This window comes from Manihot esculenta, chromosome 7, assembly GCF_001659605.2.
Source record: "Manihot esculenta cultivar AM560-2 chromosome 7, M.esculenta_v8, whole genome shotgun sequence".
Classification (NCBI taxonomy): Eukaryota; Viridiplantae; Streptophyta; class Magnoliopsida; order Malpighiales; family Euphorbiaceae; genus Manihot; species Manihot esculenta.
The window spans coordinates 2,484,758-2,502,932 of record NC_035167.2 but is presented as its reverse complement, the minus strand read 5'-3'; the positions used below and the strand labels follow the sequence as shown (position 1 = coordinate 2,502,932).

The following is an 18,175-nucleotide window of genomic DNA, read 5'->3' as shown; positions in this document are numbered from 1 at the left end:
CTATGTGGATGATGTCATTTCTATGTGGACCGAAAAAAACTTAGTGTCATATGCCCATATTTCTTGCAAAATCTTGAAAAGAGTTACAGTCGAACTACTTTTCGTTAGATGATATAAGCGTTCTGAGTATCTTAAATCAACATATGATGTTACCCTCTATAAAATCTATTACTTTCCGAGTTGTGATGGTGTATACTGTCTCGGACCCCTTAGAGAAGTATTTTACGGTTACAATCACAAACATCTTCTATCCCATGGTTTTAGGGAATGGCCTAAGAATATCTATTCCCACGAGGAGAACGATCACAGACTTGATATACATGATTGCAGCATGACCGGACTATTGACATTGACGAACTTTTGACAAATATCACATCTCTTTATAAATTGACGAATTTTTATTTATTTTATAATTATAATAATTTATTAATATATATTAAAATTTATATTAATATGAAAATTTAATAATTAATAAATACTGGAATGGTAATATACTCATGCTCATAGCTACTGGCCTATGATAAAAAAAAATCTAAAATTAAAGCTGATAAAAATAGCTAATAGTACCATAAAATATGATCACATTATAAGAATTTGATAAGTAGATGTGCGATTTTGATAGAGAAAAATAAAATTTAAATACTATTACATTTTGTTTTTTATTAAAATTCGTTCTAAAAAAGTTGAACCTTCATATAAAGTTATAATTAGCACTGCAGACTCTCGTCTATAATTACAAGATCACTGACCAATTAAATCGATAAGATTCCATATTAAACATCCAACCACATATATCATCGCTAAATTATCAATAACCGTTATATTTAATTTTTGACTGTATAAAACTAATCGATCATAAATATAAAAGTACACGATTCTATGATATGACAACTCCCAAATTCAACATCCACTTTATTCCAGTTTATTAATTTGAGCATAACTGCTCACCATATTCTGTTTTTTGCAAATTCAGTCAATTATAAATCTATTTTTTAATGTATATTATTAAATATTAAAATTAGCTATTTGAGGGATGATTAAATGGTAAACTAAACACCTTTTTAATGTTTAAAATTAATAAAAAAACAATTAATAAATTTTTAAAACTATAATGATGGTTTTTTAAATTATAAAAATTAAATAATAAAATTTTCAAATTAATTCTGACCTAAGCGACTTGTTAGCAAAAAACTTTCGGTTTGATTCAGTTCTAGAAATATAAAGATCAATTATTAATTATGTTAAAATTAAAGGATTGAAGTGTATTTTACCATTACACAACCTTATTCCAGGAAACCTTCCTTTTACATTTCCTCCACCCAAACAGAAAGTTATTAACCACAAAGAAAATTTTCAATAAAGCCTCGCGCAGTCACACTTCACAAGTGTCGATATCAAATCGAATACTCGAGCATTCTCAGTACAGTATATTCCCCCTCCTTCCAATTCATTATTCCCCTCTTTTCCCTTGGTCACTTCGCTTCTACGGCGGTCGGCGGCGTTTCTCTCTTCACACCGGCTAATCTCCTCTTCTCTCTTCTCCCTCTATAAAGCATCTTATTTCTAGTGAAAGTAAGGCGTTGTTTTTCCCAAAAAGCCATGTCTGTAGCTCCTCTCCAGCCAAATTTCCAACAATGCGCCGCCGCCGCCTCCCTCGCTTCGTCCACCTCTCTCTTCCCATCCTCTTTTTCTTTTCGTTTAATCACTTTAAGACCTTCAATTTCGGCTCTTAGACCTGTTGTTTGTTGCTTATCGCAATCTCAGGTCTCAGTTGTTAATGGCAAAATCGATAATAGAGTTTCTGAGAGGAATGAGATTCGTCTCGGTTTGCCTAGTAAAGGCCGCATGGCTTCTGACACTCTTGATTTGCTAAAGGTATGTTTGAATTTTCTTCTGGTTCCTGAGAAAATGATGGAAATTATAAATAAAGGGGGAAATTCGACCTTTTTTATTATTTTTATTTAGGAGCTAACGCAATTTTTGACTCAGTTTTAAGGTTTTGCCGAGTTCGATTACTATTTGCTATTTGACTAGATATGCTCCTTATTGATCAATTTTTTTTCCTGTTAACCGTTATAATTGGATTCTGCTTTGGTTGTTAAATTCTAGCTGAATTAAGTTGAGTGATCAACTGTGAGGAAATGATGGAAAATATAGGACTTGGCAATTTCTTTTGAGTTTTCTTCATGCATTCATTTATTTAACATTAGTTTCATATTTGATAAGATATGTAATTAAGAATATACAGTTTGGTTTCTGGGATCTAAAATAAAAAGGAATTGCATATCAGAATTTCAGTTTCTGGCTCTGTTACATTAGGACTCCATTTTCATTACTTTTTCAGTACGCCTGAGTTTGACAGTTTCCCTTTTGTCAATTTATGTTGGAAAGTGACATGATTCTGCTTGGTTGCAAAGTAAACGTTAAATGGAAATAAATGTCGATTCTGATTCTTTTCTGTACTTTCTTTAAAGGACTGTCAACTGTCCGTCAAGCAGGTCAATCCACGACAATATGTTGCAGAAATTCCTCAGGTCTCTCTCTCTCTCTCTCTCTCTCTCACAGTTTCTGTTTCTCAAGCATGAACAAATATGTTAAGCTTTCAGAATTCCTCAATGAAATTATTGAAGATGAATTATGCTTAGAAAAAAAAAAGGATATGCATTGGTTCTTTATGATTCTGAATAGGAGTTTGGGTGAAGGTTGAGAATTTAATGGTTAATTCTAAATAGATTTTTCAGAATATTTGGAAAACCTGGAAAAAAAAATCAGCTAAAGCTAATTATGACTTTAACTTACCGTGATTCCTTCGGTTGTTTTTTTTTTGGGGTGTATCTGGTTTGGGAAGAACAAGAGCTTTATGAAGCTCAAAAATTTTGCTCTCTTGGCGATTCTAGGTATTATTGTGAACAAATCCATGTAGCAATGAATCAGTTTCAGACATTATTGAAATAAGCTAAGTCGAAAAGAAAAATATGCATGAAATTAAATATAACATGTTGCTGTACAACTTTAAGCATGTTGTCTAAAGTTTTTATTTGAAATTCCTCTTCCTTCCTATTTGAGTCTGCAATGTGGTTTTCTCAAGTTGTATTTATCATGTTTTTAATTGTAATACCATTAATCAGTAGAATTGCTAAGTTTTCCTTTTGCTATAGGTTTTTTCTCCAATTTTTGGGGTTCATTAATATAGACAAGGTTTTGTTGGTATTATTCTTCTACAGCTATCCAATTTGGAAGTCTGGTTCCAGCGACCCAAAGACATCGTACGGAAGTTGTTATCAGGAGATTTGGACCTTGGAATTGTGGGTTTTGATACAGTCAGTGAATATGGAAAAGTAAGCAATATGCTTATTAAGTTGGTTCCTTTAGAGGTTTTTGATGCTAGTGATACATTCATAGCCACGATAGTATGTTCTGTAAGGGGCAGTGAATCTTACTGAATTTCTCTTTCCTTATCATTTTAATTCAGACTGCAAAGGTATGTTTTAAAGTTTTCATCTTGTAATTTTAGTGGGTTAACTAATGATATCAATGGCTGTATGTATTTTTAAGCAAGATAGTTTTATACATAATGAAAGCATGGAATTTCTTAGATTCATTATGCTTTCTTAAAAATAGTGTGAGCATGGGTTTTTGCTTCTAACTAATCTGAACCACGTGAAGGGTTCTTGAATACAACTGCTGATGTCTTAAAAGATGGTAGAAAGACATCTGAGCATTTCCACATGCAAAATGGTATGGGTATGCTTCACACATTGCTGTGGGCCCATAAACTGTGTGAAACTGGATATCCTTAATGCAATTGGAAGTATAGGATCAACTATTAATTAAAATTTAAGTATGGAGCATCTCCCAAACTGCTAGTGTGTTGAAGTTTTTTCAACTAGTGAATTTTATGTCACATTTTTGGCTTTGGCACATTCACTGACGAGTTTTAAGCCTGCAGCCATGCTGATGATTCTCATTCTATCATTCTGTTTTTTCTGGTTGTCTTTTGGCTGCCTGTTGTGGATATAGAAGAGTTAACTTGTTATATTGACATTTGAACTAAAAATTTTGCCAGGAGAATGAAGATCTTATCCTCGTTCATGATGCTCTTGACTATGGGGATTGCCGTTTGTCCCTTGCAGTAAGTTCTTATTTTTCTCATATGGTTAGCAATATCTTTGGCATGCAGATTGTTTTCCACTGGTAATATTCTTAACATGACTTTCTTCTTCATCATCTTTTTTTTTTTTTCCTGTTTTTGACCCAGATTCCTAAATATGGGATTTTTGAAAATATAAATTCAATGAGGGAGCTAGCACAAATGCCTCAATGGACTGCTGAGAAACCCCTGCGAGTCGCTACTGGCTTCACTTATGTATGATATATTGAGTTCTTGGTAACATATCATGTTTGTTTTATTAGATTTTGGTTTTGCTGTTTTGTTAATATTTTTTGTTGCCTTTTGCACAGCTAGGTCCTAAGTTTATGAAAGAAAATGGACTGGAGCACGTGACATTTTCAACTGCTGATGGAGCATTGGAAGCTGCTCCCGCGGTGAGACACGAGCCTTTTTGGTAGATGAAATGAACCATTTTTGTTCTAATGTTAATTGTGCTACTCATTGAAGGTGCTATCATTAATTCTCATCCTTATTGATGAGTCCGATATGATACATCACCTCACAAGTAAGATGCATAAAAGACTATGATTATGTGTGTTTTATTTGATTCCTTTCTTTGTATCCTCTTTGACTTGTAAATGCTTCATAAGACATGTGGCAAATGAATTCTGACACCCTTTAGGTTAAAATTTTAGCCCAGTTGTTTACACAATTGAAATGTGAAGATAGCACAAAAAATTATCCTATCAAGTCATGTTTTACCTGCTGTACTTGCTGCTTCTTGATTTGAGGCTTCCTCTTCCACATCTTGGAAATGTTGCTTAGAATCTATCCACATTTATTTATGTAATTTTTTTTTCCTTTTTAGATGGGTATAGCTGATGCTATTTTGGACCTTGTGAGTAGTGGAACAACACTAAGAGAAAACAACCTGAAAGAAATTGAAGGTGGTGTTGTTTTGGAGAGCCAGGTAAGCTATCAAGCTAAACTGACTCTGTGACTATGCAAATATGTTATTGTAGCTCAGTTTGGATCTTTTTGGCAAAATGGTTAACATAATGCCTCCATTGCATAGTGGCTTACCTTAAAGTTGACCTATTCTTCAGGCTGTTCTTGTTGCTAGCAGGAAATCGTTAATGCAACGGAAGGGTGCACTAGACACGACACATGAGATTCTTGAAAGGCTGGAGGCACATCTGAGGGCAATTGGTCAGTTCACGGTGTGTATACCATATATTTAATTCTGTGCCTCATCCTACCTTCCCATATTTGTGGTGGTAACATTTTAATGGCAGGTGACTGCAAACATGAGAGGAAGTAGTGCAGATGAAGTGGCTGAACGTGTACTGAGCCAGCCATCATTGTCTGGGTTGCAGGTGAGGATCAGTTAACAATTTGAAGTGCAGTTCTCTTGCTATTTCTTTTTTATAATCAATATTCCCATATTTTCATTTGAGATGGTTTAACTGCTGGATATTGCTGATGGATGTTGTTGATAGCTGATATCTGGGAGAGACTATAGGGAGTAAATTGTAAATTTCTCTTATAATTGTTATGAATGCAAGATATATAGTAGCTCCTTGTATTATTTTCTTATGTATTTTTCTTTAAATAAATAAATTCGTAAAATTATTTGCCTTAGTTTAATCAGTAGCTGGGCTTGTAATTTTTTGCCTTAACTTTTTTACTTTGATATGGGTGATGGCTAGTTCTCTGGGTCCTGTCCTGCCCTCATCAGTGCAGGCTGGCAACCATACAGGCTGTGTAGGACTTGAACTCAGGAGCAAGACTCATGATGGCTGAGTCTTAAGAGTCTTGTCATTCAGACAACCACTAAGGCGATTTGTTTTCAAGCTCTTATGTGTTATTTTGGTGGTTACGTGCAGGGGCCTACTGTAAGTCCAGTTTTTTGCAAACGGGATGGAAAAGTTTCACCAGATTATTACGCTATAGTCATTTGTATCCCGAAAAAGGCATTATATAAATCTGTACAGCAACTGAGAGCGGTAAGTTATTTAATTATAATAGATATAGAACGTGCCGTTATAAATTGGCGTTCCTACTTCTGGTTTTGTAGGTAGAACCTTTAAATTAAAGTATGGAATGTCCAGGATTTACTTATGTTTCTTTCTTTTGTGGAGGAAAGCTTCTTTATACATTTAGGAAGTTTGATGGCCTTTGACGGAACAATGTCATGTGCATATTAACGTATTAGCTTCATATATGTGTTGCATGTTAACTGGTTCTGGCTGGACAAATCCAACACGTATTGGGTTATTCATGTATTTGGGATTGGCGTCATCTCTCTTTCTCTCTCTTGTTTGCTGATTTTACTATAAACTGTTAATATTCCATTTGACTGGAAACGTTAGAACAACGTTTCATCATCTCCCATCTCCTTGAGATTTTATTCCTGATTCCATTTTTGACAAATAAATTCAGTTGAAGTGTTCAACTTCTTCTAAAATGCTGCTACTCCTAATCAATATTTGGCAGGACTTGAATTCTTTCTTGCTTATACGCATGTTTTTTTGGCAGATTGGAGGAAGTGGAGTTTTAGTTTCTCCTTTAACCTACATCTTCGACGAAGAGACTCCAAGATGGCGCCAGCTTCTTTCAAAACTTGGGTTGTAACTCCTGTCATTGGCCTTTATCACGTCTGTTTACAGTAGTGTTGCTTCTTGAAATACCTTTGCTTTCATTTGCCATAAGGGACATCTTCTGATCTTGGGTATATTAGCAGGACTTGAGTTGCTTAAAGAATTTTGTAATGTATCTGTATTCTGTCTCGTGATTTGAACTCTTGCAGAAGAATTCGCTGTAGTTAAGATTTTGTACCATGATAACCGTCCCCCATCTCGTCTTTCATTCAGTGAACGAGTATACTTTTAATGCAGTTTTTATATTAATAAAATTTTATCGAAAAAAATGAGATATCCTTAACGGATAATAGAGAGATGATCATATTTAATAGATTTTTTAATTAAAATATAAGTAGTTAGAGTATAAATAGTTAAAGTGGTACGACGACGAATTCATTTAATTAATAGAAATATTAATTTTAGAATTTAATAAAAATTTATAATTAAATTTAATTATTTTTAATGTAATTTATTTGTTATTTTTTATTATTTTAAAATGATTTAGATTTTATTTCTTAGAGTTTTACATATAACTGATAGCCTGACTGTAACTGTAATAGATGGCAAAAATATAGAGATTTTACTATAATAAATAGCTGTTAACCAATTATTTTATTTTTAGATTGTAATAGATAGCAATAGACTGTTAAATCAAACATTATTTTAATAATATTAATTATTTTATTTTTAGAGTAATGAGAGTGATAATATGTAAAATGAAGAATGTATAAAATTTATTTTTAATAATATATATATATATATATATATATATATTAATTTATATGACAATAGAAATAAATGTTATTTGTGAGGAAAGGAAGTATTTAATAAATCCGAAAAATTATTTTATTACCCATGATTTTTCAACCATGCGATAACATATTCAACTATGGCAGAGGCAGTGTTGTGGCTGTTGGTGTCGACTTGCCAGACAATTTGGGCCACATGTAGCTCCAGTGACCTAACTATTACGATAGAACTTGCTAACTGGAGCCGAGTGGCAACCAGCTCTTTTATTGGTCTGCCCTGGTGATAACTGCGTTGGTGGATATCTGAGCTCTCTCTTCTTGTCTGCAGCGAAGAAAAAAGAAAAAAGGTAAAATAAATATTTATTGATCTCTAATATTTGACAAAATTAATAAATATATTTTTTTATTTTTAAAATTAATCATTCAAATTGGTTAATTTCCGTATTAAAATTGCTGTTAGTGAAGCATGTAATAACAATAGTGCCTTTGATTAACTATAAAATTTTCTTAAAAACCCTTACTATTCTCCCCTCAATCTCTTAAACCTACTGAAAATTAAAATACACCACACAATACTATTCTCTAAGGTATTTCTTCAAACAGTAGATATGCATTCTCTAATATAAATTTGGAGAAGAAAAGTGTTAACCAACAAACAAGTCACTACGCAGATTTTGGCTCTTTTGGTCCAATGCATATTTGCATGATTGCATCCGAATATTGCAAAAAAAAAAAAAAAAAAAAACATGTAAATATTATATCCATGGAACATGGGTGATAGAGGAATCATTGAATTGTCCGAATAATAGATTTGGATCTACTCTTCGTCTCTACACTTTTATTGCATTAATATGTCATTCTCAAAAAAGCTCAATTTATCTCAATTTTTTATTGAAATTAATTCAAAATCTTTAAGTTAAGTCCACATAAAAATAAAAAAAAATTAAGTTTATTGATTTTTTACTTAAATTAAAAAATGAATAAATTTATTTTTTTAAATTAAAAAATACTTATAAATTAATAAATATCATGAACTAATACGTCAAAAAGAAAAGAAAGAGAATAATTACTCCATTCTTCTAAAATTTTTTAGAAACAGTAGCTCAAAGCAAGAATATCAACATATTGATTCACAATTTTTTAATATATATAAAAGATATTAGAAATCTCTAAAAGAAGAATCTTTATACTCTAAACAGTTGAGATTGAAATTTATATATATTAATTTAAATAAAAAATATAAAATTAAAACATTCCTAATGGGGTAAAATTGAACTTTGGGCCATATTTAATAACAAAACTTATAATATAAGTAACTTAGTTAATCGATTCTATTTTTTTATACTATAATAATATATAAATTAATTATTATAATTTTATTTAATTTTTATATATTTAATAAAATTTAATATATTTAATATTGATAATCTGAGATCAAAAAATAGGATTTTACAAGGGGTTATATAAAACTGAAAAAGCTTAGACCTAGAGGAGAGTATTTCTCCTATGTTTTCTTTTGTCTGCTAGTGACGTGCTAACAGAACGTATATCATTGGTCCACCTGTTCCTACTACGTTGATACGGACGTACGAGGGAATCAGATCTCTGCTCCATGCGTAACGGCCTCTGATTCTTTCAGGACGCGCAGGCGGGTGGATCCACACGAGGGACATGCGGATCTACTTTCTGGTTCCGGGTTGAGCCAGAGGATGAGGTACGGGCCGAGTCCAACGAGGATCGGCTGGTCCAGTCGGAAGGGTCGGGCTGGCCTTGGAGAGGGTGAGCTGGACTTAGTGCGAGTCGTGAGGTTCGAGGGCTTCGGGATGATGGGCCTGCATTGTGGGCTGGACCCCAGATCGGGGAGAAAGAGCCCAACGGTCATCAATGGGCCTGCATCGTGGGCTAGACCCAGACCGGGGAGGAAGAGCCCAGCGGTCATCAAATATTACTATAATTAAAAAATTAATAAAAAATTATATTTTTTAATATATGCGAAAAAATTATTGAATTAAAAGAATATTAAAATTTTTTAACGTTTAAAAAATTTATTAATTAGTTTTTTTATTAATTTTAATCATTAAATATTATAAAAAAAATAAAATACACTCACTATAAAAAATTAATTAATATACATATTTTATAAAATTAAAAATTAATTAATAGATTTTTTTATGTTAAAGAAATTATAAATATTAAAAATATTTGACAACCAAATTAATGAATTGGGGACTAAATAATAATTTTCTATATATACATTTGTATTGCACACTTCAAGGCAAAGCTAATTTAACTACCTTACTTCGGACTTCACAATTAAGTTCACCTCGTTTGACTTAATCTATTTTAAGAAAAAAATTATTATTTAATTTGTAGTTTAGAAAAATTTTATTAATTAATATTTTAATTTTAAAAATTTATTAATTATTTTTTATTAATTTCATTATTAAATATTTAATTATTTAATTTTTATAATTTTACAAAATCTATTAATTTTATATTTTTAAAAACTTTACAAATAATTTTTTCATACTAAATATATTTTAAATTTTTTTATAATATTTAACCGTTAAAATTAATAAAAAAAATTAATTAATGTACTTTTAAAATTATTATAAATTTTTATAAAAAAAATTAATTAATAATTTTTTTATAATATAAAAATTAAATAATAAATTTTTTAATTTTTTATAATAAGATAATTTTTAATTTATTTTTATATTTAAAATAAAAAAATTTAAATATGTTTAACTTAAAATACCATAAATATTTAAACTTAGTTTTTAAAATAGAATTCTCTCATAATATAGAGATTAAATAATAAATTTTTTAATTTTTTATAATAAATTAAATTTTAATTTATTTTCATATTTAAAATAAAAATTTTAAAAAATTTTAATTTAAACAAATGAAAAAAAAATAGAAATCATAAATAATAATATTTCTTCTAATTTTTTTTTTTAAAAAAAACAAAGCCTCGCATTGTTGGATAATGATCTCAAATATTTTCTTGTTCACACATTTCCTTGTAGACACGATTGAATATCTGTCTAAATTTTTTTATTTTTTTATAGTGAAAACCGAATGTTTTCTTCCTTCTGCCAATAAAACAAGAGGAATGAGTAAATGCAAAATCCAAAAACAAAGACACAACAAAAGAGCTAAAACTAAGGACGATGGTGATCAATCAACCTAGTTAAAATCAACAAAACCTATATGAGACAAAACCAAAACAGCTCAACCTGTAATAGCAATCTTCATGAACTTCAACTCATGGATTTAGATCAACGGTAAATATATTTAATTAAATTTTAAAAGCAGATCGCATTTTCATGAACCTGTGCTTATAAATTCAGAACAGGACAAATATATGTAATAAAAATTTGGAAAAAATTTAACCTCTAAATTATATATATTTTTTACATTTTAGTAAAAAAAATAAAATAAAATCAAAACCATAGAATTTCGAATATTGATTTTTCATAAATTATTGTTTATAAATAGAGTGGATATTTGATTGGTTCGATTTAAAATCAAATCGAATTGAATAAATTAAAAATTAAAATTTTAATATTTATAAAAATTAAACTAAATTGATTTTGATCAGAAACTGAATTAAATTAAATCAGTCTGATTTGATTCGATTTGATTAGATTAAATTTTAATATTTTTTTTATTTTTTACACTTTATTTTTAATATTTTAAAATTTAATTAAAATATTTTAACTTTAATATGATCTTATCTCTTTATATTATTAAAAATAATATATTATTATCACTAATTAATTCGGTTTGATTTTTTTGATTTTTTATGATCAAAACCGAATTAAATCGCAATAACTGAAAATTTTAAAATTAAAAATTAAAACGAACCAAAATAAAATAAATAAAAAATTAAATTAAAATTTTAAAATTAATTCAGTTTGGTCAATTTTTTTATTTTAAATCGAATAACGTTCACTTCTATTTATAAATTTAAATGGATTGCGAGTACATTTAATTAAGTAAAGGTAATCTAAGTTTTTAAGTTTTTTTTTTTCAAGGAAAATTCATGTATGAGCTTTCACTTGACTATGTAGTAGGAGTGAGCAGTATTCGGTTCAAATTAAAAAATCGATCGAACCAAATTAATTTGAAAATTTAATTCAGTTTTTTATATTTTTCGATTCGATTCGGTTTTTAATTTCAGAAATTTCGATTATTTCGATTTGGTTCGGTTTTGATTAGAAAAAAAAACTGAAAAAACCGAATCAAACCGATTAGTGATAATAATATATTTTTTCAATAATATAGAGAAATTAAATCATATTAAGATTAAAATATTTTAATTAAATTTTAAAATATTAAAAATAAAATGTAAAAAATAAAAAAATTATTAAAAATTGAAACCGATCAAACCGAACCGAATCAGATCGATTCGATTTCTAATCAAAATCAATTTGGTTCGGTTTCTGACCAAAATCGATTTGATTCGATTTTTATAAACATTAAAATTTTGATTTTCAATTTATTCAGTTCGGTTCAGTTTTGAACCGAATCGACCGAATGCTCACACCTACCATGTAGTAAATATACATAATGCAATAGATCATATATAAAAAAAGTGAAATAATATCCTTAACCCAAAATTCAATAAAAATCAATTTATCTCATTTTACACTTGATTTTTTAATTGGCATAAAAAAAAAAACTTAATATTTTAAAAATAAGGTTTATTAAAGTTCAATTTGAAGCTTTTGATTCTAAATTGGTCTAGACCTATTAAACTCATGTCAAACTTGGTATTTTTAGCAGAATGAGAGTTTCTTATTAATTTTATACTGGAAAAATTAAAAAAAAGCCAATCACTAAGGAAAGAAAAAGCTAAATTACATTTCAGTATATAAATTTAATATAATTAACAGATTTATATTTTTAAAATTAAATATTTAAATTTTTATATAATTAATATATTCAAATTGAAAGTGTTTTTATTTATAATTCTGTTTATAAACCGGTAAAATAAAATTTAAATATTTAAAATATTTTCGTAAATATTTAAATTTTTTTTAATACGAATGAAGAATTTTATATTGTAAAAATTATATTTTAATTTATAATTTTTAATGTAATTGGTGAATCACTTTTTATATTTTAAAAATTAAATTTTTTAAATTTTTTATATTTAACCTATCTAAATTTATTATTTTTTGATTCATTATAGAAATTAATTTAAAACTAGTGAATAGTAAATTTTTTTTTAAAAATATAATTTTTTTAAAATGTTTTTTATAAAAATTTATAATTTATTTAAAAATTATTTGATATTATTTAAAAATAGTTGAAATTATAAATATTTTTAAAAAATTTTCAAATTATAAATATTGAAATATTTTAATTAATAAAAAATAAAAAATAAAAAAATATTAAAAATTAATTAAATTTTTTTAAATATTATTTTAAATAAAAAATAAAAAATAAAAATATTTATATTATAATAAATAATCGTCTACGGGTTATAGAAAGATTTAAGTGAATTTACTGTTATTAGAATTCACGAATTAAGTGTAATTTATTAAAAAAATAAAAAAATTATAATGAAAGGCAAAAGCATGGATGATGACCAATGAGTAAATAGAAAAAAGAAAGAAAAAAAAAATCAACCTTGAGTAGAAAGAGAGTCCTTATTTTGGTAAAACAAATTAAGAACCGCTTCTCCTTTCTCTTCCTCTTGTAATTCCAAGCAATAATCTCACAGCTGTATCCATCTCCCTCTCCCGTGTTCTTTCTCTCTTTCTTTAAGCGCCGACACAATCTTCAATTTCTTCTCTATTCTTTTTCTCTGTCTTTCTTAGATCCAATCTTTCTTGCACCTGACTTTACAGTCTAACACAGTCAATACCACCATATATCACTCATTTTTTACTTACCCACCTGATAAAATTTTGAATTTTGTGTGAAATCTACTTCAATTTGAGTCGGGTCTTACTGCAAATACTGGATATCACCGGCTACTCACTAGAAATTGTATTTGGAATATTGGGTATTGGTCTTTTTTTTTACTACAGCTTATTGAAGTTGGTGCTGATTTGGGAATCTGTAGCAGATATGGTGGTTTTGTGATGTTGGCTTGAGCCAGCGGAGGATTTGGGTTTCTGTGGGTGCTTTTAGTTAATTACAACCATGGCGACTCAGAGCTTGACAGACACTTACAAGGGTATGTCTTCTGATAATATCAAGGGGTTAATTTTGGCTCTATCTTCGAGCTTCTTTATCGGTGCTAGCTTCATTGTCAAGAAGAAGGGATTGAAAAAAGCTGGTGCCTCTGGCATCAGGGCAGGTATCTACTTTGTTGTATAATAAAATGTCGTTTGTAATTTGTCGAAATCTTTCGTCTATGCAATGACTTGTTCTATAAGGAATTGCTCTGTCTAGAGTAGTGATTTCATTCATTTCGGATCTATGTTCGTCTTATTTGTGATGGGAAATGTGAAGATTCTCTTTATTTGGAAGTTTTATTTAGTGATCATGTTAAGGATGTTGATAATTTTCTACTACTGCTGCTATTGAACTTGGATCAGGCAAGAGCACAGTTGAACTGACCAATCGTTGTTTTTTTTTTTTTTTTTGAGCAGATTAGCATGATCTCTATACTTAATTTGAGTGTTTATGCTCGTTTTATACAGTTATCAAGTGTTTGGATATCAGTTTCAATATTTTCATTTGATTTGGAGTCTATGTATTCCATGTTAGGACTCAAGAGATTATTCTATGAACTTTTTGGAGTTTCAGTTTCTTCATGTAATGGGATAGTAAAGTTAGAGTTTCGATAGATCCTAATTATAAATTTGGTTGGTGGCCAATATAAGTCATGTTCTTGTTCGTGCATTGTTGTTGGTATGGTTCTGCTAATGTGTGTGAAACAATGTAATGGAAAAGTGGGAATTTAGACTTTCCATCACTCCATCAATCAGTTAAGTTTGGGTTTTTGACCTAGGAAGATCCATATCTTAGTAATAGCATTTTCAGAGAATGCTTGATCTTTATTAAGGCAGCTGCATTTTCATAATCAGTTTAGTTTCCGGACAAAGCAGCTTGGAGCTAAAAAGTTTCTTGGCCATAAGACATAGAATTCAACTGTACAGCTTGTTTTTTTTATGTGGCTGTTCATTTCTTTTTATTCTCTTTCTTGGAGAAGTTGAATAGTTAGTCCATGTTTCAATTTGTTGCCCACATCCACAAAAACTATTGATTCAAATAAGCCATTATTCACATTCATTATTTGCGTGATGTTGTGCTCTTCTCATATATCATTATGTGACTATGATTTACTGGAATTTTACTGATTTTTTTTTCTTCAAAACAATTTCCAGGAAGTGGAGGCTATTCTTACTTATATGAACCACTTTGGTGGGTGGGCATGATAACAAGTGAGTTATACTATCATAAAATGATGTTGATTTTTCTTTTCTTCCAATTTAATGTTTAATTCAGTTCATCATTGTACAAAGTGTAAAGAAGTCGTACAGGTCCCATTTTTCTTTGTTGTTGATACTTCAACATCAATGCTGACAACTATAGACATGGTTTTCAAGTCCATCTTTGTATATTATTTGTGATAATTTGATCCATCTCTCTCTTTCTCTTCATGTGTTGTCTAGTCATCTACTTAATATGTTTAGATTTTTGTACTTTTGCCAATAAGAAGTCCACGTTAATGTTTGATTGTTTTGTTAACAGTGATTGTTGGGGAAATTGCTAATTTTGCTGCCTATGCTTTTGCACCTGCTATATTGGTCACACCCCTTGGTGCTCTGAGTATTATTATTAGGTATGATTGATCATCAAAAGATTATCTCATATTTATTTTAATCTGGTGCTAAGTTCTGATCTTTTGATGCTTTGTAGTGCGGTTCTTGCACATATGATTTTGAATGAGAAGCTACACATTTTTGGAATTCTTGGTTGTGTTCTTTGTGTTGTGGGTTCTACAACAATTGTTCTACATGCTCCTCAAGAACGTGAAATTGAATCTGTTAAAGAAGTTTGGGATCTTGCTACAGAACCTGGTAAAATAAATGTATCATTTATATTATACTCCCAATGGGATTCTACATAAGAAAGTCACTTAAGAACTGAGCATTTAATCCTTTTTTTCCTCTTCCAGCTTTTCTGTTCTATGCAGCTTTGGTCATAACAGCTGTATTTGTACTTATATTTCACTATATCCCTGACTATGGCCAGACACATATAATGGTTTACATTGGAGTTTGTTCTCTTGTTGGCTCTTTGTCGGTATGTTTTATGTTGTTTGCTATTTCTTCCATTTGTTTTTAAATATTCTTCGCTTTTCTGTTTATTTTGTATTCAAAATTTGTTGTTTGACAGGTTATGAGTGTTAAAGCACTTGGAATTGCATTGAAGTTGACATTATCAGGAACGAATCAGCTAATATATCCCCAAACGTGGGCCTTTACTTTAGTTGTAATTACTTGTGTGCTAACCCAAATGAATTATTTGAACAAGGTAACAATTGTTTCTGTTTAGTAATTTTTAGGTTTTGAACTAAGTTTATATGCTTGCATATCTGTTATTGTCCTCCTTTGCTCATGTACAAAATTCTCCTTATAAGTTTTCCTTATGAACAAATGAGGAAACTTGGGGATCAAGTAAAATCAGGCCACATTTAGATGGTTACTGGGCCTTTATTTTTGTTGTGGGAGGAACTCTAGGCATTTCTGAAGTGTAGAAACAGCTTATTGAGTTCCTTGTCCATCAGATTATGTTTCTCTCTTTTCCACTATTGATGATTTATTTTTCAAACCCGTAATTAACAAGTTTTTGTTTCTTCGTCTGTTTAATTTTGATGCTGCTTAACCTTTGGCATTTATTAATTCATGTAACATTCACTGGTTGGATAGATGAGTACAAAGTTGCTAAAATTATATCAAAAGAGAATAAAAAGGAGAAGCTTTTGAAGTGAGACGTTTTGTACTGTGTCATAGCATCTAATGTCTATTTGGTCTTCTTAGTTTTTGGAAATTTGCCCGTCTTATCTAAATCTTTGTTTGTTGAATGAATTTTTTGGATTATAATGATGTATATCTTATCTCTGCTTGAGGCTTAGACCAAAAAGCAGGAATTGATTTGTCATCGCTTAGGATTTAAATTGAGAAACCTCTTGACTATGTACTGTTTATTTTTATATTTGAGAAGTTTCCCACCTTTAATTGTTAGTGTTCTAATTTAATTTTTGATCTTTTGGTTTTGCCCCTCCAGGCACTCGATACATTCAACACCGCTGTTGTATCTCCCATATATTATGTTATGTTCACATCGCTCACCATTGTGGCTAGTGTTATCATGTTCAAGGTAAAATTTTGGCCAAATGGTAGAATCAACTTGAATCATGTTGGGGTTGCCCTATTGGATTACATTCTAGAAAATAATCCAGAAAACGCTTGAAGGAAAAATAAAAATCTTCTAAATGAAAATATTGCCTGAAGCAGTCTTGTTAGATGAATATTTGGTGTTCCCAGTCCCACAGTTGGGACCTTCCGTAGGTTAAGTACTTTTGGGGTTGCTATTGCTGGCACTTTTTCTGAGGCACTGTAAACTCATCATCAAAATGAGAGATCTATGCTTCATGCAATAGAAATTCGTGTAGAGCCTTTTGCCTTTTGAAACTTAGAATTTTGCAAATGTCTTTATGTCCTTGTTTATTGATGGATCCTGCCATTAATTTCATTATGTTTTTGTCTTATGCAGCACAGATTGCTCTGCTTATCCTTTTGTTGGCAATCATAAGTTATGAATGTTGAAATTTGATTTTTCTTTTCAGGATTGGGATAGGCAGAGTCCAACTCAGATTCTCACAGAAATGTGTGGGTTTGTGACTATCCTTTCAGGAACATTTCTTCTTCACAAGACAAAGGATATGGTTGATGGTATGCTCTCGACATTACTTTCTAACATGATCACCATTGTCATTAGTATTAATATGTGATTTTGCATTTTCACCAAGTTATCACCCTTCATTTTTGTCTTTGTGCATTTGTAACATGTTGACAAGGTTCCTTGTTGTACAATTAATTGAATGCAGCTAATGTCATTCTAAATCTAGGCTTATGTTTTGAATTGAGATATAGGGTCCACGTCTCTGCCTGTGCGACTTCCTAAGCACACAGAGGAGGATGGCTATGGTGCTGAAGGCATCCCTCTTAGACGTCAGGAGTCAACCAGGTCATCGCAAAATTGATATATTCATCAGCTTCTTCCAGCAATTGCTAAAGGACAGACATCTGGGGGAGGGACCATCTGGCATCAACCTGTATTTTATGAGAATACTTGATTCTTTTTGTTTCCGGAATACAGATAATGGAAAGGAAGGTGAGGAATTTTCCTCCATGTCTCTTTTTGGCTTCGCAAAGAGTCTAGCTTTCATCTTTTTCATTGTATACACTCCCCCAATTCATACGGAAAGAATTGGCCATTGTATTTTTGAGCACATTGGTATATATAATGCTGCTTTGCTTCTTTCATCACGAGTAGATTTGCTTAAAAATTTATGCTGCAAAGCTTAGGACTGTGTAAGCACGTAAGCATGCTTGCGTGTGTGGCATGCAGGCATTGCAGCAAATAGAGGTCTTCATTTTTGTATGAAAGCTTATCATGCAAAGTTTGCATTATCTATTTGC

At 30.2% G+C, this 18,175-nt stretch overlaps 2 protein-coding genes across 3 annotated transcripts; both read left to right on the top strand.

Moving 5' to 3' along the window:
- Positions 1 to 1,322: 1,322 nt before the first annotated feature.
- On the top strand, positions 1,323 to 6,983 carry LOC110619515 (ATP phosphoribosyltransferase 2, chloroplastic). The gene is made up of 11 exons (XM_021763018.2): positions 1,323 to 1,875; positions 2,475 to 2,534; positions 3,225 to 3,338; positions 4,067 to 4,132; positions 4,259 to 4,366; positions 4,462 to 4,545; positions 4,980 to 5,081; positions 5,218 to 5,331; positions 5,407 to 5,487; positions 5,998 to 6,117; positions 6,650 to 6,983. The coding sequence occupies exons 1-11, from the start codon at positions 1,600 to 1,602 to the stop codon at positions 6,743 to 6,745; spliced, it is 1,221 nt and encodes a 406-aa protein (XP_021618710.1). The 5' UTR covers positions 1,323 to 1,599; the 3' UTR covers positions 6,746 to 6,983.
- A 6,139-nt stretch (positions 6,984 to 13,122) lies between these two features.
- Positions 13,123 to 18,022, top strand: LOC110618540 (probable magnesium transporter NIPA4). 2 transcript variants are annotated; one of them, XM_021761684.2, is made up of 9 exons: positions 13,123 to 13,818; positions 14,852 to 14,908; positions 15,219 to 15,309; positions 15,387 to 15,547; positions 15,646 to 15,773; positions 15,867 to 16,004; positions 16,758 to 16,850; positions 17,320 to 17,425; positions 17,621 to 18,022. In XM_021761684.2, exons 1-9 carry the CDS (start codon positions 13,662 to 13,664, stop codon positions 17,734 to 17,736), a joined length of 1,047 nt encoding a protein of 348 aa, XP_021617376.1. In that variant the 5' UTR covers positions 13,123 to 13,661; the 3' UTR covers positions 17,737 to 18,022. The 2 variants fall into 2 exon arrangements, with proteins under 2 accessions (XP_021617376.1, XP_021617377.1); XM_021761685.2 differs by having other exon boundaries at positions 13,125 to 13,818; positions 17,627 to 18,022.
- The last annotated feature ends 153 nt before the right edge of the window (positions 18,023 to 18,175 follow it).

Excerpts from the sequence above, each read along its gene's own strand:
- LOC110618540 (XM_021761684.2), top strand. The coding sequence starts at position 13,662 with ATGGCGACTCAGAGCTTGACAGACACTTACAAGGGTATGTCTTCTGAT. Across the intron at positions 15,310-15,386 it reads GCTCTGAGTATTATTATTAG|TGCGGTTCTTGCACATATGA; the intron begins GTATGATTGATC and ends GATGCTTTGTAG. Across the intron at positions 15,548-15,645 it reads GGATCTTGCTACAGAACCTG|CTTTTCTGTTCTATGCAGCT; the intron begins GTAAAATAAATG and ends TTCCTCTTCCAG.
- LOC110619515 (XM_021763018.2), top strand. The coding sequence starts at position 1,600 with ATGTCTGTAGCTCCTCTCCAGCCAAATTTCCAACAATGCGCCGCCGCC. Across the intron at positions 4,133-4,258 it reads ATTGCCGTTTGTCCCTTGCA|ATTCCTAAATATGGGATTTT; the intron begins GTAAGTTCTTAT and ends TTTTTGACCCAG. Across the intron at positions 5,332-5,406 it reads GGGCAATTGGTCAGTTCACG|GTGACTGCAAACATGAGAGG; the intron begins GTGTGTATACCA and ends TTTTAATGGCAG.